This window comes from Gambusia affinis, linkage group LG22, assembly GCF_019740435.1.
Source record: "Gambusia affinis linkage group LG22, SWU_Gaff_1.0, whole genome shotgun sequence".
Taxonomy (NCBI): domain Eukaryota; kingdom Metazoa; phylum Chordata; class Actinopteri; order Cyprinodontiformes; family Poeciliidae; genus Gambusia; species Gambusia affinis.
Window position 1 is genome coordinate 4,475,678 of NC_057889.1, and position 21,710 is coordinate 4,497,387.

At 34.7% G+C, this 21,710-nt stretch overlaps 1 protein-coding gene across 5 annotated transcripts in view; it reads right to left on the minus strand.

Annotated features, from left to right (window-relative positions):
- Window positions 1-21,710, minus strand: part of LOC122825119 (dystrobrevin beta-like) — a 32,331-nt gene that overhangs the window by 6,080 nt on the left and 4,541 nt on the right. For 3 of the 5 annotated variants that reach the window (XM_044106239.1, XM_044106237.1, XM_044106238.1), the window contains exons 2-20: window positions 18,847-18,908; window positions 13,771-13,853; window positions 13,601-13,681; window positions 13,272-13,485; window positions 11,963-12,048; window positions 10,628-10,782; window positions 10,423-10,522; window positions 8,959-9,125; window positions 8,194-8,318; window positions 6,702-6,773; window positions 5,820-5,897; window positions 5,050-5,137; window positions 4,877-4,956; window positions 3,672-3,785; window positions 2,070-2,166; window positions 1,822-1,842; window positions 635-788; window positions 348-437; window positions 176-223 (exon numbers count right to left, since the gene is read on the minus strand). In XM_044106239.1, coding sequence (XP_043962174.1) covers window positions 176-223; window positions 348-437; window positions 635-788; window positions 1,822-1,842; window positions 2,070-2,166; window positions 3,672-3,785; window positions 4,877-4,956; window positions 5,050-5,137; window positions 5,820-5,897; window positions 6,702-6,773; window positions 8,194-8,318; window positions 8,959-9,125; window positions 10,423-10,522; window positions 10,628-10,782; window positions 11,963-12,048; window positions 13,272-13,485; window positions 13,601-13,681; window positions 13,771-13,852 — 1,852 coding nt within the window. In that variant the 5' untranslated portion in view covers window position 13,853; window positions 18,847-18,908. The remainder of the gene's footprint in view (window positions 1-175; window positions 224-347; window positions 438-634; window positions 789-1,821; window positions 1,843-2,069; window positions 2,167-3,671; window positions 3,786-4,876; window positions 4,957-5,049; window positions 5,138-5,819; window positions 5,898-6,701; window positions 6,774-8,193; window positions 8,319-8,958; window positions 9,126-10,422; window positions 10,523-10,627; window positions 10,783-11,962; window positions 12,049-13,271; window positions 13,486-13,600; window positions 13,682-13,770; window positions 13,854-18,846; window positions 18,909-21,710) is intronic. The other 2 variants (XM_044106240.1, XM_044106241.1) reach the window with 1 other exon arrangement.

Below are 21,710 nucleotides of genomic sequence, written 5' to 3' on the forward strand. Positions count from 1 at the left end.
AAAAAGAAAGAGAAAAGGAAGAAAAACAGAAGACAAAAAGAACACAAGAAAAGAAAATAGTAGCAAAAGAAAAAGAACTAAAGAAGGAAACAATAAAAAGATTAAAAAAAATATATATATATATTCCAGTCTTCCTTAGAAGAAAACATGAAAATAACTAAAATAATTAACTGACCTCTGTCTTTCCCATTGAGCAACCTCTCCTCTTCCTCGTGGCCTTCATCTGTTTGGAGAAAAATGTTCAGATGTTAAACCTGAGAAACTGAAAAATGTTTTATGACATACTGGTGTAAAACTAAACTACTAAATGTTTAGTTGTTTTAGTCAGAATAAACGGAGTAAAGGACCAGAGTGCAGCTCTCTGACCAGCGACGACACGGTGTTGGTGATGGAGTCGGCGGCGACCAGCAGGTCGTTCCTCAGGTTCCTCCTCGGCCCTAAAAACATCAAAATGTTCATTCATCTAAATACACACACTGGAAAAAAGACAAAATTAACTTAAAAGTAACTTTTCAGCAAGATATAGATATATTAATCATTCCTTAATATGATTATTTACGAAAAGAAAAAAAACGTGTTGTAAAACAAAATCCTTAGAATTTATTTCACTTTCTGGTAAAAAGTCCAGACCCACCTTGAGCAAAGGCCTCCTGTACGTCACCTCCGACCCCGGCGAGGGAGTCCTGAGGGAGGTACATGTGAGCGTGAGGAGACGCAGCGCCGACCGGGCGGATGGCGGACGGGCTGGGTCGAGACGGGGAGGCGTGAGAAGAACCGGCCGCCTGCGCCTGCGAAACATCAACAATCCAAGAAAACACTTTGCATTTTTAAACTACGGAGCCCCATAGGGGACATGGAGGATGATGATGATATCAGGCTTTCATAAGTTGTTTTTTCATGTATCTTAAAATCTCGTTTGTGAGATATCCGTAGTTTTACAGAACAGAAATGCATCGCAAACCTGTGTGCAAAATGCAAAAGTAAAAGAGGCCAACATGGGCTTTTAAGATACAAACAGAAACTTTCCATAAGAAGATGAGAAAGAAAAAAATACATCCAAACTATTTGAAATATTTTCACCGGATAATGGCATCTTTAATTTTCTTCTCAAAAAAATACCTGGCAACAAATCTAAAAACTTTTACTTTTTTTAAATAAGCAACTAGCAACAAATCTAACAGCTTTTCTTTTTCTTATTTTAAGAAAATAACTAGACACAAATCTAGAATCATTTTTTTAAAAGTTACTAGCAACAAACTTGCTTTTTTTTCAATAAGCAACTAATAAGAACTCTATCTGTTATTTATGTTTTTAAAAATAGAGACAAATCTAGTGACTTTAGTTTGTTTTATATTTTCCAAAAAAGCAAATATCAATAAATCTAAAGATGTTAATTTCTATTTATTTAAAAAAAAAACAATGAGCAACAAATCTAGCAGCTTTTCTTTTCAAATAAGTGAATAGTAACTAAATTCTTTTTTAGACAATTGTGTAGGAAAATATGTTTAATTCATCTTTTTCACAAAGAAAGGCCAAAGGTTTTTCTTTACCTTAAATGCAATATGTATGTATTTTTTGTTCAATTTTTGCTTGATAATTGCATTTTTTCGAGTCTGTAAACTCCAGTTAATGATTAATCAATTACTAAATTAGTTTGACGATTATCTTAATAATTGATTAATCGTGATTAATCCGATTAATCGTTTCAACCCAACATGGGATGCAGCTGTATTTCTCAAAAAACACAGCTTATTTGAATTTATCTGTTGTAAATCCCAGTTTTACTTCACTGTTTGTCACACAAAACGGGCATAAACTTACTGCCTGTCGCTGTTCCTCATCCTACAGGGCCACAACAATGGCCGCCAGAAATGGATAGGAGGAAAAAAGGATGGAAAAAGGAAAGGTCAGACAATCAGAGCTCAAAACAGTGAAATTATAAAGGAGGAAAAAGAAGCTAGGAATGTGTTACACCAAGGAAGAATGAGGAAATACGAGGACGTAAGGAAACTTTGTCCTCTACAACATGGCGGAGGCATCATGAGGTCTTTATTTAGACTGCGTGTCACCTTGAGCAGCTTCATCAGCCCCTCCAGCTGCACCATCAGCTCCCTCCTGCTCTCTTGCAGAGACGACATCCTCTGCTCCAGTTCGTCTTTCCTCTGTCTGGGACACACACAAAGCAACAGCTCATTACTGTCACAGGAGTAACTAATCCCAGCACAAAGAGTCACCAAGGGCCAGAAAAAACCCACACAGACAGTAAACAAGCTGCACTTTTCAACCTAATATTCTTATAACGTGAGAATTCAGTGTCTAACAAAATCAATTAATGGATGCAAAACAAGAAAAGTCACAAAATTAAAAATGAGGAAAAACAAAAAACAAAAAAAAACAACACTTTTCGGAAGATGAAATTTGTCTGTATTTCACAAAAAATAACATAAAATTAGGAGGCCAAAGCAGAGATTTTTCCACAATTAAGCAGCAGAATCACATTTTTAAAAATTTCTTAGCTTTTAATCCTGTAGTAATAAGAGTAAAGGAACGAATAAAGAAAACAAATCAAGAATCTGAACAACAAGTTTATAAATTAATTGTGATTAATCAGTTAATGAAATATTCAACAACTAATTTAGGCAACTGATTAATCATTTACTGGAGTATACAAAACAAAAAATGGCTTATTTTTTTTTACAAGACTTAAAAAATAAGCCATTTGCTGAAAATAAAAACATATTCGGTGCTGTAATTAAGCCACAACTGTAAAAAAATATATACATTTTGGATTAAAGATTAAAAAATGAAAAAAAAAAATCTTTTTTGTAAATAGGTTTTATCCAAAAGTCCTCGAGTGTCATAGTTTTAGCTTCATCTGTTCAAATTCTCTAAAGGAATGGTATGTTATTGTATTTTAGGTAATAAAATGTGTTTCTGATATTTATTTACATATTTTAATGTATTTGTAATACATTTAAACCCCTAAAAGACTTAGGGGTTTAAATGAAAAATCTGTTTTTCTTCAGAATAATCAATAGAATATTTGATTATTAAAATAATCATTAGCTGAAAGTCAAAAAGTAGAAAAGTAAAAAGTGTATTCAGTGTATTTAAATAAACCTGGTGAAAGAATGAATAGTAAAATGGACAAAATTATAAATAACATAAAAATAATGCAATCGTATCAATCCTAAGGTTAAAAAAATTTATATCAACTTAAAAAAAAATAAAACTTGGATTTGGCGCCTCCTAGTGGCGGCTTTATAGCACATTTTAGCAAAAACTACTAATTTAAAAACTTATTTAAAAAAAAGGCTAATTTTAAAAGCTAAAGTACCTCTATCTGATCCTAACTATAATTAATTTACCAAAATAATACCCACCAATCAGCATTTTTCTTTCTTAATTTATTTTTTAACCAAAAAGTAGAAACATGTTTTATTGTTTGTGCTTATTTTTGGAAAATCCACCATCTGCCCTTGCCATCTGCCCCAAACTACTCTCCCTCTGGGCTACAAAATAAACAAAAAATTTGCCAAATCTGACCAAAAAATTAATTCTCTAAATTAAAATTGTAATTTGGTAATTTGGAAACATGTCAGCCAAACATTCAGATACAATTTTAAAAAAAATAAATGTTTTATGAATAAAAGCTTGTGTGTTTTTGTTACCGGAGCTGCCGCAGCTCGGCGAGGAGAGCCGGGTTGGTGCTGCATCGCTCTGGGCTTGGCTGACACGCTGCGTCATGCTCGGCACGCAGACGTTTGATTTCTGCCAAGATCTCTCTGGGAAAAGAGAAAACCACGCTGGTCAGCACCGGGCAGCTTCACAAACAACCTCCACAGTTTTCTCCAGTTTTAAAACGTTAAGAAACTAAAACACTCTGTAAGTATGCAAGCTTACTTTTCAGACAAAACATTAAAAATCCCCATTTGAGGTAATGATACACTGCAAATCACAAAATCTTACTTTTATAATTAGAATATGGAAAAAATGTCTTGTACTTTGTCATCAATATTATGAAATTATTTACTTAAATTAAGCTCCTATATCTGGATGAAAAGTTACTTGTAAATTAGTTTTGTTTAATTTCAAGTGTGCAAAGATATTTACACTACAAACTAGATAAAAAATATTTGGTAAGATTTTGTGTTTTTGCAGTGTAATGATAGGTAGATAATACTTTTCAGACCAAAACAATGTTGCTTTATTTTTCTCAAAAACTGGCAGATTGAAAGTAATTCTTTATTTTTATCAACATGTTTCTTGTGACTGGATGCAATAAAATGTGAAAGAGTATCTGCGTACTGCAAAAACAGATTTTTATAGTTTCTAGTGCAAATATCTCAGTACATATGAAATTAAATTAAATTATATTTTCTCAAAGTGACAATCCATTTTACACCATTTTCTCTGCAGTCATTTATATATTTTATATTTTAAAATCTTTGCATCTGCAATCTTGTTATTTTACTTTATTTATTTATTTGTATTCGGTCATACTGAATTACTTAAATCACTCTTAGGTATATGTATATTTTGTAAATTTGATCTTTTATGGTTATATTTGTAATTTTAATTTTTTTTTTTTTTTTTTTTTTTGATGAAGTAGCTTGTCAGCTAATAAATTTCCCCCTGGAGATATAGTATTAATGTATTAGTTGAATAAAAATGTATTTACTTGTATAGAGGTGTGAATAATTTTGGCTGTAAGTGAATGCATAGACTTTTATTTGTAATATAATTTTAAACGTTTTAATTCCACTTTACAATATATGCTTTATCATAACACCAGAACGAAATGTACATGTTTTTGTGGTGGTAATGGGACAAAAGGTGAGAAGTTTAATAAGTTTAACTGTAATGGTGTCTGTACCTGTTTTTGCACTCCAGTTGAGCGATGAGCTCCCTCTTCTGTTTGTTCACATCAAAGTTGATGCTCCTTGTCGGAATCATCTGAAACACACACGCATCATTTTCCTCATTAATAAAAAAGAAAATAAAACTTTATATTGATCCGCTTTAGTTATTCGGTTACTTCTCACTCACTCCTGTGCTTTCTGTCTCTGCCAGTCGAGACGTGTAGCGAGCGATAAGTTTGTGCTCCTCATCCTGCCTGCCTGGACTGTCGACGCCACTGAAACACACAAACACTTGGCTTAGGCTCAAACCATTAATCTGATTAATCACAATGAACCGATTATTGACATAATCGTCAACTAATTTAGTAATTAATTAATCGTTTTAAACCATTTTTCCATTACTATTTTTAAACACAATCCTTCGGTAAGCTAGCTGTACCGTCGCACTTTGAGCTGACGTCACGGCAAATAAACGGTCGTTTACATGCAGTACCTTACTGACCACTAGGGGGCGGCCGAGGACCACAGTTTGAGAAAGACTGCTATAGAGAGGTATAAGTGTAAAAGAGGTTGGATATAAATTATTTTATTCTCATATTTATTCATAATTTTCTTTCTGAAAAATTCACCCATTGCTGTTTATCTCTGAATAATCGTTTGCACACAGCAAAAACACAAAATCCTGCATTTTTATCTAGTTTCTAGAGCAAATAATACCAGTTCCACTGAGATTTCACTTCTAAAATGGTACAAATGTCTTGTTAAAAGTGAAATTATCTGCCACTGTAACTAGAACTTTTTTTAATCAATATTTATAATAATACTGATTTAAAACAAGCTCCTACATGTTGCTTAAACGTTACACATAAATAGGGCTGCAACTAACAAATACTTCAGTTATTGATAACTGGTTAACTCCTGTCCCAACCCTCGCTGGTGTGTTTGTGCTTCTCTCACCAGGGGCCGCTCTGCAGTCGATTGACATATGCTGCAATCAGAGCGTGTTCCTCGTTCATCCTCTGAGCTGCTGCCAAGCTGGGTGGAAACAGAAACAGACGGTCACAATCCCTCCAGTTCGTTAATTTACAGTTTTAAGTGATTTGATCTTCTTATTCTAAGAATGAAAGATTAAAGTTAAGAGATTAGATGGATTACGTCATGTTAAATAGAACTTTTTATAAATACTTTCTTTAAAAGAACATTTCTAATATTTTCTGGCCCGCCGTAGCAACTTATGTGGCCCTTTAGACTCCAGAGGAACACATAAATAAAACCTTTAACGTAACAGTTGCATACTTAAATATTATTGGATTGTTTTTTCCATGTTTATGGAACATTAACAGATCCCCACATCTTTTTACGATAATGCTTAAATTGCAAGTTTCTGCAAATTTTCCACCAAAATGGTCAGACATTGTGTTTATGTGATGCTAACTCCCACCTGCTGGTGGCAGTATTACTTACTTCTACTACACTGGTTCCTCTGTTTTACTTGATGTCAAGTAATAATCCGTTATTAAACAAAAAGCCACATTTACCATCATACATATGTGTAAATATTACAAAATACTATGCAGAAATTTCTAAATTAGCTCCACAAATCAGTGAAAAAAATCAACTCCTGGAGGGACTGATCAGTTTCAAAACATCTCCAATATTATTTAATTTTAAGAATTGATTATCAGGTACAGACAAAACCAGTTACTGAATAAAAGCAGCTACATGAAAGGAATTCTGAAGGATTTTTTTCTTTATAAGCTTGACTCTTTTAACCATGACAGCCAAACAGAAAGTAAACAGTAAAGTTAATATTTCTCTACTCTTTGTGTCACTCTTTACCTTTTGGACGACTCTGGTACCGCTGAAGACAGCAACATGGCCTCATTGGTGTTCCCAATTGGTCTGGAGGGGCTGAGTAACAAACATGCATAACCATAAAGGCCTCGACATCAGCATAGAAACTCCCTATCAGAAAACACACACATTCTCTCACACTCTCATACCCACACAGAAAGTCACGTGGTTTTGAGTGCATTCATGCAACAGCGAATCGTTATATAGTCTGAGCAAACACAGACAGGCCAAAGATCGACAGAGGGAGAGAAAACTGAAAGGAAGAGGGGAAGGAAATGCACACAAAGTTGGAAATTATCTGTGGAGAAACCAATACAAAGAGTAAGTCTGCACAAATATCATTATTATACTCACGTATATGGCTCCCTGAGTATAACGCCTGCAGGTCGGTAACGACCCAGTCTGCAGCCGTTTGGACAATCAAACAGCAAAGATCCACCAAGAGGGCGGAGCGACCAGAGCATTTTGCTCAAAGAGGAGGGTCTGCGATTCTATCAGTCCTATCTAAATGTCCTATTAGCATATGAAAGTCTTTTATGTTGCTCAGGAGTCTCAGGAGTCAGAAAGTAAATAATTTTGTTCTTAAATAAAATAACTCTTCCAATATTTTCTAATGTCACCCCTCTACTTCACTGACTTCAGCAAAAAGTAAACATAGCAACATCAAATATAGCTAAAATGAAAAATGTTTGTAGAAATTCAACACATTTTTAAATAACATGAATAATATAAAAAAATGCCAAATTGCAATCAATATAATTATGTTAAAGGAAAGCGTGCTCACAAGGGCTGCAAGTAACAATAACTTTATCAATTATTTTGATAATTAATTGGACATTCTTCAGATTCGTTTTACACTTTTTTTTAAATAAACATTTTATTGCCTAAAATGCAGAATCATAGCATTCCTTTAGTGAATGTTTGATGATTTGTAGCAAAGGATGCATCTGAAGTGCAATGCAGTGCAGGGGTGATCTGTTGACTTTTTCCTGAGAAACCAATTAATAATTGGATATGAAAAAATGATTAATAGAAAATCTTTGTCACAGAATTTGAATCAGATGAAGCTAAAACGATGCTACTTCAGTTTTGGGTAGAACATATCTAAACAGTTGTTATAAATTTCATTTAAATGCAGACTTGTATATGTTTTTTACAGTTTTAGCTTAATAACTGCTATGAATATGTCATTCTTTAATCAAGTGGCTTTTTCTTGAGTCTGTATACTTCACTTAACGATTAATTGATTACTAAATTAGTTGACATTTTTTTCAATAATCGATCCATCACGATTAATTGTCTCAGTGCCAGTGTTCAGTAAGTTCACCATAACTGCACTTTTTCAGTTTGTCCAACTGTTGCAAAACAGAGACGATCTGCTCCCAACTTTTAAGTGCAACACAAAGTAAACGCAGTTTTTAACGCTTGTTGTTCAGCGTCTGCGATAAAGATGTGTGGCGCTGTTGTGAGGTCGTACACGATGTTGGTGAGGTTAAGGGTCCGCTCAGGCTCCTCGGGGTAAATCGGATGGGGCGGTTCCCTTGACGACACGCAGCCCAGCGTCCGGCTCAGGGCGCGACCAAACTTCTTCGCAGGAGATTTCTGCAAAAAAAACAAAACTGTTTTGTACATGTCACTGCCATCTTTCCTTTGAAAATCAGTTAGAAAATTTCTAGATATATTACATTTACTAGAACTATAACAAAAATAAAGACGTCTACGCATTTTCTAATTTACGTTAAAAACACATTTATTCTGTGGACGGACGAATGGATGGATGGATGGATGGATGGATAAACTAATGGATGAATTCATGAACATCAAAAAGAAAAAGAATAAAAACATGAAGGAGGTAAAAATAATAAAATAAACTAAACCTAAATCTGCTGAGGATAACTAGCAGAAAGTGTTTGCAGGCAGGAAGCTGCCCTGGTGAGACGTTTATCCCTGAAACCAAAGCATTAATGCGATGTGTCAGGACTTTGTTATGAATAATTTAACTCCCATTTCTGCGTCTATAAATTCATTATTTCTCTGCTGAAATCATTTTACTCTCCAATCTGCTGGATCTCCAGGATAAACTGGAATAAACGCATCCGGTGATAACCTGCTTTCAACCATTTAATATTTCAAACTTGAATCTGCCTTTTTTTAAGAAGTGAGATTATGCTAAAAACGCTCTCAGTTTTTCTCCAGAGAGCGCCCCCTGGTGTCACACGTACGAAATCGCACCGGGACTCACCCAGGAGGAGTGCTCCTTCATCTGGTGCTGGTTGCTGTGAGAGCCGCTGGCATTTCCAAGCCAGAAGCAGTTCTGGCACAGCTGGTAACCGCGGCAACGGAGGCAGCGGTAACGGAAGCCAGTGATCCCGTTGCTACGGCAATAGGAGCAGGAAACCGGATGATAGACTGAAAAACAAACAAAACAAATTTTTTTTTAGCAGTAAAACAAACAAAACCAAAATAAATATGATTAAAAAAACTAAAATAATTAATTAAATTCTGTATTTTTTGTCTAAAGATTAATATGCATAATATTTTAGATAAAAAAAACAATTAAGCAATGGAAAGGCTCTTGACATTTTTTCTTATTTAGTCACATACAAAACAAATTATCGATTAATTTAGTGATTAATTTGACGATTAATCGGATAAAACAATTGGCACATGCAGGTTTTCCACTTTAAGTCTTTTGCATATAATATTAAAAGTACATTTAAAAATGCAAATAAACAATTCAATTCCCCTTTGAGATAAGAAAATAAGCGTCTTATTGCCTAAAATACAATAACATATACACCTGATCATTTGGTAACAAAATATCTGCATAAAAAAATAAATACTTCCAACATTAAAATGAGAAAAGTTCAGCCATTTCTGCTTTACTTAACATCAATACATTGTAGGATTATTCTGTTGATAATTTCTGGCTCTTTTTATGTCGTTTATTTAAGTTCAAATACATGAAGTTATAAAGACAAATAAATCCTGAAATGAATACATTTTGAAATAAAGATAAATAAAAATTTTAAACTGATTGACAAAGCCAGCAAGCTGATCAATATTTAGTTTTTATTTTAGAGGTATAATTATTTATTTGATGGAGTGTTACAACTGGCTCAAAGTCATAACAAAAACGGGAGACCATGCAGTGGTTAAAGTGCATAAAAAGGATTTTCTATTAACAAAAACAACAATGGATTGTGGATGTCGGTATCAGTGGTGTAAGGAAAATGCTTGGATGTGGTGTGTGAGTGCATATGGAAGTGCTGAAGTGCAAAAACAAAGACAAACTCAAATGTTCTTGAATTTCCCTTTGTGGCTTAATAAAGTATTCATCATCATCATCATCATGTGCAAAAGGAGGGGAGCTCAGGCCTGGCACCAAAACACCACAAGCATCAAGCGGCAGAGCGAACGCCAGAAGTTGGAAACGGACAGGTTTAAATGCTCTGAGCTCCAAACGGAGGAGCTCAAAGACAGACAACAAAACACCTGCAAACCAGCCCATAAGGCCCAGGGCCGAAACATGGAGTATTCATCAATTTAATCTTGAGCGAAGCAGCTCTCTATAATTGGGCCAATATGGTTATTTGAGTGTTTTTGTATTGTAAAAAAAAATCTATCCTATGAATATTCCTGCAATTTAATCCTTGGATTAAAAGTGTCTGTTTTTGAGTAAGTGTGTGTATAGTTGTGTGTGTACCGTGCTCCACGTTGGCCATGCGGTGCATCAGCGGCAGCCAGACCAGACACTCCGGAGGCTCGGCTACGATGTCCAGGAACATGTTGAGCATCACCCGTTTCTACAAAACAAATACGAAAAACTGCTGAGACATTTTACCACCAAGCATTTTATCCGTCTTTCTTTTTTCTTATCTCTGAGTAACAAAGCCCAGATGAGTGTGTACCTGCTGTGGAAAACAGCAGCGAGCCACAGTGTGTGTGTATCCGAAGGACGGTCCTTCATGCAGAGCAGTGGGCAGCTTGAGAGCCTCTCTTAGAAAAATGTCAAACTTGGACAGAACCATGACTCCCTTGGAGTCAGAAACCTGAGAAAACACATCTACAGACAGAAACATGATGAATATTATTATGAACATTACAGATGTCTGTATGGAGGAGGATTAGGGCCACCGGAAAAAACAGATTACTACCCGTTTCCTAAGAATTAAAGTCAGAGAATGAGTATGACATCAGAAGATCAAACGCAACATTCTGGAAAAAGTCAGAATTCACAGATTAATGTCTGAATTCAGAGATTACAGTTCAAATTCAAAGATTACAGTAGGAATTCAGTGGGGAAAAAGTCTGAATTCACGGAGTAAAAAAGTTCAAATTCAGACATAAAAGTCCAAATTCTAAGGTTAAAGTCCCACTTCAGAGATTAAAGCTTGAATTCAGAGATTAAAGTTCTAATTCTGAGGAAAAAATGTGAAATTCTGAGATTAATCTCCAAATTCTTAGGAAAAAATGCCACATTTCAGAAAAAAAAAAAATCTAAATCAGAGATCAAAGTCCAATTTCTGATGTTAAAGTCAAAATTCTGAGGATAAAATCCAATTTCTGAGATTAAACTTTAAATTCTGGGATTAAAGTTTAAATTCTAATGTCAGAATTCTGACATTGAAGGTCTGATTTCCTTTTTTTTCCAGCGGTCCTAATGCTCTTCTGTATGTCTCAGTCATCCGTTATTATTTTTGTCACATTTAAACTTTCCAGATTAAACTAATTTGAGTTAATCCAACAATAAATGAGTTTGTTTATTAAAGTAGAAGACTAGCAAAACCAGAAATAATCATTTAATCCCCTCCTTAAGTCATAAATTAAGAGATCAACCACTTGCTACACCCAAGTCTAATTACTGGCAAACTTATTTATTAAAAAAATAACTTAAGTAGAACCTATCTGTCAGTTTGAAGTAGAAAAAAGATCGTCACTTTAAATCATGTCACTTTAAAAGAATTCAAAGACAGATGAAAAATAATTGCATTTCTAAAGCTTTGGATGTTTAAAAAAAACACAGTGAGAGAAAGAACTGCAGCGGTCAAGTATGAAAGACGTTTGCCTTTTGTGTATTTAGGTTTCTCCAAACCGCCACCATTTTAAAATGGGTTTAGTAGTAAAACCATGGGATCAGCATGTCTGAAAATTGTCATACACAGAATCAAAAATGTATTTAAAAAAATATTTTTAAGTGTTACTTGAACCCTTTGAGGAGAAAGTAAACAATGATTTCTACTCACATCGCAGTTTGTCCACCAGCTTCCCTCCACAAAGTATGGAGAGCATCGCTTTAACAGAGAGAACTGTCAGACGGCTTTCTGGCTCACTGGAACGATGAAAACACATTTACACTCAGCATTCGCAAATTAGTGCAGCAGATAAATGAATACTTCAGCAAAATATTCCACATGTGGATGCAAGAACCTAACGTGGCACAGATATTTTGAAGAAAAAACAATAAATGTTAGCAACCAAAAAATTCAAGATGGCTGCCATTTTACAAGAAGTTAGATTAAATTTTGCACCAAGTTTGCAATTATTTCTCAAAGGTGAATACTTTTAGTGTCAAATCATACATAATTGGACCCATAGAAATTATATTTACTGATAAACTTGAGTTTTCAAGATTGCCACAGAAAATTTATTTTTACACTAAATTTAGATGGTTAAAAAAAAAAAAAAGTTTGGTTCATTAACCGCCAATTCACTAAACAAGAACCTTTGCTCCACTAACGCTAAACTGCTAAATACATTTAAAACATTACCCTAAGTTAATGCTAAACAGATAGAAACATAAACAGAAGCTAATGCTAAACACATTAAAATATTAGCAGAAGCTAATGCTAAACAAGTAGAAATATTAATCAAAGCTAATGATAAACACATGAAAATATCAACAAAAATATTACCGGAAGCTACTGCTAAACACATAAGGATATAAAAAGAAGCTAACGCTAAACACACACAAATGTTAGCAGAAGCTAATGCTAGACTGCTAAACAAGTAAAAGAATAAATTGAAGCTAATGCTAAGCACACAAAAATATTACCAGAAGTTAATGCTAAACACATAAACTATTATCAGGAGCTAACACCAAACTGCAAAACAAGTAAAAATAAATAAATTGAAGCTAATGTTAAACACATAAAAAATATTAGCATAAGCTAAAGAAAAACTGCTAAACAAGTAAAACAAGTCACCAGCTAATGCTAAATGCAAAAAACTATTAGTGGAAGCTAGTGCTAAACATTAACATATCAGCAGAAGCTAACATTGAACCAATAAAAAAGAAAAAGTAGCAGAAGCTATCGCTAAACATTAAGCCAACTGTCTCAGTCAGTCACACATCTTCATCTCCTTCATCTGATTTTGCTACATGATTACTGTGAATTAAGATTAAAAGATTAAAAGGCTCAAAAATGGCAGCCATCTTGAAAAATGTCCATCATGCTGAAATGCAAGTGGCTGATGGGAAATATGAATTTTTGAGCGCATTTCCACACTTGAAAGATTTTACCAGTAATATGCTGCTGTATGTAAACAGGTTACCAGTCAACGGCGGCCAGTATGAACTCAACGAGGAGGATGGTGCTCTCCTGCGGGTTGATGATGTGTGTGGTGGGAAGGCGTTTGCTGAGCTGGTTGAACAGGGAGGAAACCAGGTTCTCCAGTCTGGTAACGGAGATCCCGGCGTTGAGCTCTACGGCGTTGAGCCCAGCGTCCCGCACCGCCTCGATCACGTTGTAAATGTCGATCAGATGCACTGGAAGGAGGAAGACACAACATCAGTTAGCTTCCTCTCCTCTTCTAAAACTTTCTTAGATTGTAAGAAAGTTTTAAAATGTAACTGACGGCTTGTCAGCCATGATGATGCTCACAGTTGCATCTTTTCTGAATAAATCTGAGCTTGCAGGCGGTGCGATATGTAGAGAGACAAATGGAATCAAAGTTCTGTTCCCCTGCAGAGAAATCAGAAACAAAAACCTTTAATTCATTACATAACATCTTTCAAGGGAGAAATAGAAGTAACACGGATGATTATTCTCACCGAGCTCCACTAATATCTGCCTCCCCTCTGTTCTAGGAGCAGCTCTTCCTGTTTCTCTCTGGGCTCCTTCCGCCATCACCATCCTACAGAAACAGAAAAACAGTTCAGAAAAGAAAACAATCACCTTCCACACATCAGAGGGAAATCTGAAGGCCAAACTCCTTTAGCTTTACACCAAGAGACGTGTAATCAGTTCGTAAAGGGTGAAGGATATGTATGAATGAATGAATGAATGAATGAAACAGTTGAGTGAATGAATAAATGAATGAATAAACAAAAAAATGAATAAATGCATTAATGAATAAATGAATAATAGGTGAATTAAGAATAAACAGAAGAATAAATATATGGATGAATAAAAGAACAGATGAAATGATAAATACATGAATGAATAAATAAATGAATGACTAAATAAATGTGTATATGAATGAATGAATAAATAAATGAATGACTAAATAAATGTGTATATGAATGAATGAATAAATAAATGAAGAAACTAAAGAATGAATAAATGCATAAATCAATAAATACATGGATGGATGAGATATGCAGTAAATGTCCGATTATTTTCCAGCCCTTCAAATTATTTATATTAAATATTTAAGAAACTTTATAAATTTTTCTGGACTGAGTGGAAACACTGGTACAGGCAGCGCTATCCCAGTATAACCAGTCTAACTGTCTGGGGCAGACTGGTTAGAGGATTGCAACAACATAGTTTTCTTTTTAAACTAAAGAGGATGTATTCATTTAAATACAATTTTTATTTGTTTAAACAAATAAAAATGAAAGAAGAATACAAGAGAAACTTTCACTGTGAATATTTTTTCATTTTAAGAGAGACGGTTAAAAAAAGCAAAGTGCTGAGTAAATAAACACATTAACAAGAACAGAAGAAGAAAACCAGCTTGCTGTTCTGATAGAAGAAGGAAAAATGAGGAAAGCTGTGATACTAGATTGAGGAAAGAAAAAGCTCAACATGTGAATAAGACGACACAGTTGCAGACAAATATCTGCATTCTTTGTACAATGTGGTGACAAGTCAACCCCCCAGCTCACTCACACACATTCCTGAGAGGATTTGAAGGCTTCCCAGGAGACTTTGTCCTTCATCCACATAAAATAAAGACTCCTCGTTTCACTTCCTCACAATTACAAACCACTTTTTTAACAGTTGCTAAAAACATTGTCAAGTTTAGTCAAGAATACGCCATTTATTTATCTAAACAAACTAAGCAACTCTAATCTACATGACGAGAGATTTCCTAAACTAGTAAACGCTCACAAAAGGTCCAGGTTTTGTTTACTACAGTAATTTATGAAGATCTAGATTAATCCCTGACAACAATTCTGCACCAACAGAAGAAATTCACAATTTTTAACTTAAATTATTAAAATGTTTTTAAAAAATAGCCTTACAAACATTAAAAATGAATCAACAACAACTAACAGGTTTTAGAAGCAACAGTCACTACAAACTGCAGTTTCTTTTTTTTTCCCCCCCCACCAGGGGGTCCTTTTTTGTGGGCTCTAGTGTCCCTTTTTCAACAGGCTGACAGGAAAGGGGGAAGGAGAGGGGGGAAGACATGCGGCAAATGTCGTCGGGTCCGGGAATCGAACCCGCGACGGCCGCGTCGAGGACTGAGGGCCTCCAAGCGTGGGGCGCGCTACCCTCTACGCCACTGGAGCACGCCCCACAAACTGCAGTTTCTAAAAAAATCTAAACAGCACAATCTATTCGCATATTGTAATAAAATAGCTGAAACTGTAACGATTAATCACAATAAAATGATTATTGGAATAATAGTCAAGTAATTTAATAATCAATTAATTGCTAATAAGCGTACATAGACTTTAAAAAAAGGCCACTTACAGAACAAACAAGCTAAAATTGTTCAAAAATACATATAGATTATGCATTTAAGATATATATAAAAAACATTTGTCTGTAAATATGTTTTACCCTCTAGTGGCATAGTTTTAACTTCAAATTCTGAAAATAAAATCTCATTCAAGCATCTTCCAGTTATTAATTCGTTAATCCAAAAAGTAATCAACAAATCAGTCCTACACTGTACTGACATTCACTTCAAGCCGAAGTGATCAAGCGTTCACTAAAGGAATACTTTATTATAGATTTTAGAAAATAAAATGTTTATTTTATTATTAAACATTTTAATAAGAAAATACTAATGCTAATATTTGAATCATTTATTTGTATTTTTCTGTACTTCTAATATGTTATAAAATAAGCTTAAGTTGTAAAATGGAAAATTTGCAGAATTTCCCAAATTTTTAAAACCAATTAATTGGCAGAATAACTGATTAATTGCTATAGATGGCATCACAAGAGAGAATGTTGATGCTGCTTTTTTCACAGGTTGAATTAGAGAAGCTTTTTGTCAATTAATAAACAAAATAAAGCAAAAGAAAACTTACTCTGAATTACAATCACAGTAACTTATTGCACAAATATTCTTAAAAACTGGTCCTTTACAGCGTTTTAGAAAGACATAAGTCGTTGCCATATAAATATGGGTTTTAAAGCCAGACAGGCTGTGAAAGGATAAGAATGTTTCACTCAAAACAAGATATTATCAGCCGGATTTTCACACACGTTGCTCTAGTTTAGCCAACAGAGCTAAAAGTAGCAGATCATTCAGTTTTGGTAAGGTTTAGTTTGGGACATTAGGTGTGTTATTGCAATGCATTCAGATTAGAAATAAGTTCTAATGGATAAAATTTTGAACAGAAAGGAAGATAAACACTTAGGAAAGAAAACAACTGCTGTGTCTGAGCATGTTTCTGGTGAGCATTTTCCACTAAATACCAGTGGCTTTGTGCTATCAACAACCGTTAGGCTTCTCCCTGTAACAAGTCTCCTGACAAGACAGTGAATGTAGCTATAAGCTGAACCAAATATTGTTTTTCTCTGCTCAATTGCACTGTGGAAATAAAATAGATACATATATGAAACATATTTGTAGAACGTGGGATGCCAAAGAGGAGTCAGTGGCTTTGGAAAGCATTTTGGAAAATGAAACCTTCAGCTTCTCCGGTTCTGAGCAGCTGGAACAAGCTGTTCTGATCAGAAACCAGTTGTAATACAAAAGATAAAATACACACATTTACCTGTAAATTGTAGAATTTAATCTTCTAAAACAGAGCTGCACATATTATTACTTTAGTTATTCATTAATCAATTATTTTTCATGATTAATCACATAAAAATAGGCAGTGTCTAGATTTTTAATTTACTGTCATTTTCAGACAACTTTAGAAATACAAAAGAAATGCAAATAAACAATTCTACTCCCTTTTTATATAAGAAAAATAAATAATTTATTGCCTAAATGCAATATTCAAGCATTCCTTTAGCTTGGTTATTTGTAGCAAAAGATGCATCTGCAGCAAAAAACAAAAAAATGATTCCAACATAAACAGTTTAAAGCTCATCCTCTTCTGACTGATCAATATTAAGATCAATAGAATCAATAGAATATTAATCTGTTGTTTTGCTTAACAGAATTTAGACAAAAAAATTAGTTTTGTACAGAATATGTGCGCAAAGTTTTTATTTTTTATTTTATCTTAGATGCTAATTGTATATTTATGTACAGTTTTGAGTCAATTACTGCTCTGAACTTGTTCTTGATGCAAATAGACTTTTTGATTGTGTATACTCTGGTTAACAATTAATCAATAATTAAATTAGTTGACGATTATGTCAACAATTGATTAATCACAATTAATAATTTCAGCCCTACTATCCGTTTTTTAAAGTTTATTCAGCACAATGAGGAATTATGTAAATATTTTTACAATTCACTAAACAATTACAAAGAATATCAAATGCCTAAAAACGTCTGAGTGGAAAAGCACAGGTAATATATTTGCAGATCCCACACATACTGGACACAAACTGTTTACTTTTGCCATTTGTGGCCCTCAGACTGAGTTTGTGCAATTCAGCATTTCAAGAATGATACAAATGTATCCTGTCCAGCTCAGGTGGTTAATGCAAATAGAGACTTTTTATATAAATATAAAAATGTTTAAATAAACATAATTTTCTTACAATGTAAGAAACAAGTAGAAAACAATGTATTTTTCAACTATTCAGAGACTTTTACTGAAAAGCTGACTTTGCTGAACCAAATAAGCTTTTATTTACTTTCCTAAAGCATTTTGAAAGAGAGAAACCCAAATCTTGTTCTTATAACCAAGAATAAATTTGTTCCCTTTCTTTTAATCCTTCTTACATTTTGGATTTACAGTATGATGAATAACATCCTTTCCTTATAAAAACGAACAATAAACTAGAACATTGGACAACTAGTTGCTTGATTTTAGTTTTCTTTTTATTTAGTTTCGACACCCCAAATATAAAACATGTGACTCGAAAAACATGGCTGCTTTTTGAAGGGTACATTGTCGTCCTTTTCAAATTTTAACTTAAGTATCCATAAAAAATATATTTTAGTTGTTTTCTATACAATTTTACAATCCAAGCTACAAATATCTAACATTTCATAATCAAAAGGTCAATTAAGTAGGTGAATGGACATGAGAAGCAAGCTTCATGATCTCATTCATAATCTTTTCTTACTGGAGTTAAAAATAGGGCAGTGACTTCTCCCAGTGGGGCTAAGTGGGGCTCACCAGTTACCGCACTGGTCTCCCATGATGTGCAAGTTGTTATTTCCATCTTGGTGATAACTACTCCCAGTCTGCCTGTCCATGTCTGTCTGAGGGTGAGTAAAGCTGACATGGGAGAACATTTGGTCTGTGAGATCAGTTTCCTGTTTTAGCTGTGAAAGCTTTAAATCACTGAAGATACAATTACTCTCTCACAACTACATCAGAGGAATGGAAACAGCTTGGCGGCCATTTTTCCAATCAATGCTGGAATCGGATCCTTGACGAATCTCAAACAGATCTTTATCAGACATAAAGAGCTGCAATGCACGCCGTGTGGCGTTATTATAAAACATGGCCGACATCTGCTGATTTTAAAAACATGAGAACAGCTCAACATTGGTTAAATTTTGCATTAATTTGTGCGTGTGGTCATACCTCTCAGTGTCAGGAGGTCAAACAGGACCAGAGGGAGGGGGGGGGTCTTGAATGCAGGACGTCTAGCAGACACACAGGGAAGAAAAATGTCTTCTTAGCATGTGGATAGTAATGTCAAAGGTCATTTGGGGACACAGACAAACACAACTGACAGGAAATACGCTGCAGATTGTTAGAGCAGAACCTCCTCCTCATCAACATTTGGAGTTAAAAAGAAAACTTTAAGGGGGTATTAACATTTCGGACATTTCATCTCTGGTGATTTTCTAACATCCATCTCCCCAACACTGACCCAAAAAAATGTTCGAATTTCTTTTGTGGTTGGTAGTAAAATTTGATTGAATCCTCATGTTGGGACAGAATTTACTCCAAATGCACTCTGAAAAGACCTTTTATTTCTCTGGAGTCACAGTAAATGTGGGATTATTTACAGCAGGGTTTCTGCAGGTTCTACCAACTCAAATTTAAAACTTTTTAAGTCCATTATGAATGAAATTTAAGAATTGCAATGCAACAAATTTACAAAAGATAAATCACAAATAAATACATCTCATGGGTTGGCAATAGAAGTGAGCCAATAGCTAGCTAGCTTTATACTTGCTAGGTAGTTAGCAAGGGTAAAGCAAGCTAGCTACCCTATGGGAGCTGGCTAACTACCTTAGAGAACCTATGGTAGTTAGCTTGTGGTAACTCCAATACGTCTTCTATCAGGCAACAAGGGAGATTTCAAGTTTTAACTAACAAAAATTAATTTAAAAAATTGTTTGCTAGCATCTAACAATTATGTTCCTGGTTAGGTAGTTAGCCAGCTACCGTTGGATAGGTGGCTAGCTACCATCTATGCTATGATAGTAAGAGTAGGTAGTAAACCTTGCAAACTACCTATTTATGTTAGGCAGTTAGGAAGGCTAAAGCTAACTACTTAGCTGCATTTGGGTAGTTAGCCTGCCCTTTGCCAGCTAACTAAACTATGCCAGCTAGTCTGCTAGATAGCTAGCTTGCTAGATGAATATCTATGCCCTTGCTATGTACCAAGGGTATAGCTAAGGTATAGCTAGGATAAAGTATAAAACTACCAATATACCTGATTAAGGAGTCCTGCCACGACAAAATTCAAGACCTGTTATGAATGCATATAAGCCCCACTTAATTTCATTTAAAGAGTAAGATATTTTAAGGCCTTAATTTTAGATGCAACAACTTAAGACTTTTTAAGGTTGTGTGGAAATCCTGTGCAGTCAATAGTTTCAAATAAATAGAAGATTTAGCAAGGAAGGCATATGCAATTTGCATTGATGGTAAATCCTATTTATGTTCAAAACAATAGAAACTGCCAAGTGGTTTTGTTTTACCTACGGAGACGGCGGTAGGAAATAAGAAAAGGAAGTAAACACAGAGCACCTGCCAAACACCAACAGGAAAAAAAACACAAACACAAACCCTCCAATACGTCTTGTCTGAGACAACAAGGGGGATCTGAAGTTTGAACAAAGTGAATAAAAAATGGTTTAGCATCTAGAAATTATGTTCCTGTTGGCATCCAAACCTCAACAGCCGGAGGTGAGGAGAATCTCGACACTGAACTGAAGTGTAAACATCTCCCAGGGTAACAACTATGCTTATTTTTGCTATTTTGTGCTGCGTACTGTACACAATTTTAGCGGAGAGTGAAACAAATGTACTGTTTTCTCTGAGTTTTTCAGATTTTAAAAGAAAACATTATATCCAACCAAACTAGACTTATGTGAAAACTTAATAACACCCTAAAGCTAATAACTCATCATCCCTCTCTTGCAACAAATACACGAAGCATCTTTTACATCACTTTGGATACATTTTCTAAGCAGAATTGAGCCACACAAGAGGATTATCAAGCATTAATGTTGTGTTCAAAATCACAGTACATCTCAATTGGATTTAAGTCTAGAGCTTTGGCATCAAATTCCTGCCAAAAATCCTACAAAGCTTATTAAACAAGCACAAAAGAACATTTAGGGTGTTTTCACACCTGAAAACCCGATTCACTTGGTTCAACTGGGGACTAAAGTTGCAACATTTGTTACATTTTCAGCTGGTGTGGTTCGCTTTCACACTGCAACATGTCAAACGAACTAAACCCTATGGAAAATCGCTTCCCCTCGTAGCCTGTGGGGGCGCTGCTGTAATGTAAAAGTGCTTAGGTGGAGGTTGGGATTTAATTGCAAACAGTTTTTTGTGTTTTCTCAAGTTATTTCTGCCTAAGATTAAAATATATTTGCTGATCCGAAGTAGTAATCAGACTAAAAAGCAAAAATAAAAGTAATCTATAAGCGGGCAAATACATTTTCATCAAAAACTCCAGAAGTCCCAAAAGTTGTGCAAATTATTTTTATTATGTTAACTTCAACTCATTAAACTATTTAAAAACAACAACAGTCATGAAGCCCTAAGTACTGCACAGCTACAATCAGGCAACAACAATGAACTGATTGAACTCTTTTCAGAACTGCTTTAATTGTCATAACTCAATATTTTAAGTACGCCCAAGAGCTCCAGCTGTGAGATACACAACTAAAATAAACTATTGTGAATGTGTTTGTTTTCCTGCCAAGGGCTCTTTAAATGCACCGTTTACATTTTAAAATTTGTTCTGGTTCATCAAATAAAAGCAAATATTCAACAATAAAAACATATAATAGAGATATATATATATCCATCCATCCATCCATTTTCTGTTCACCCTTTGTCCCTAATGGGGTTGGGAGGGTTGCTGGTTCCTCTCCAGCTACGTTCTGGGCGAGAGGCGGGGTTCACCCTGGACAGGTCACCAGTCTGTCGCAGGGCAACACAGAGACATACAGGACAAACAACCATTCACACACACA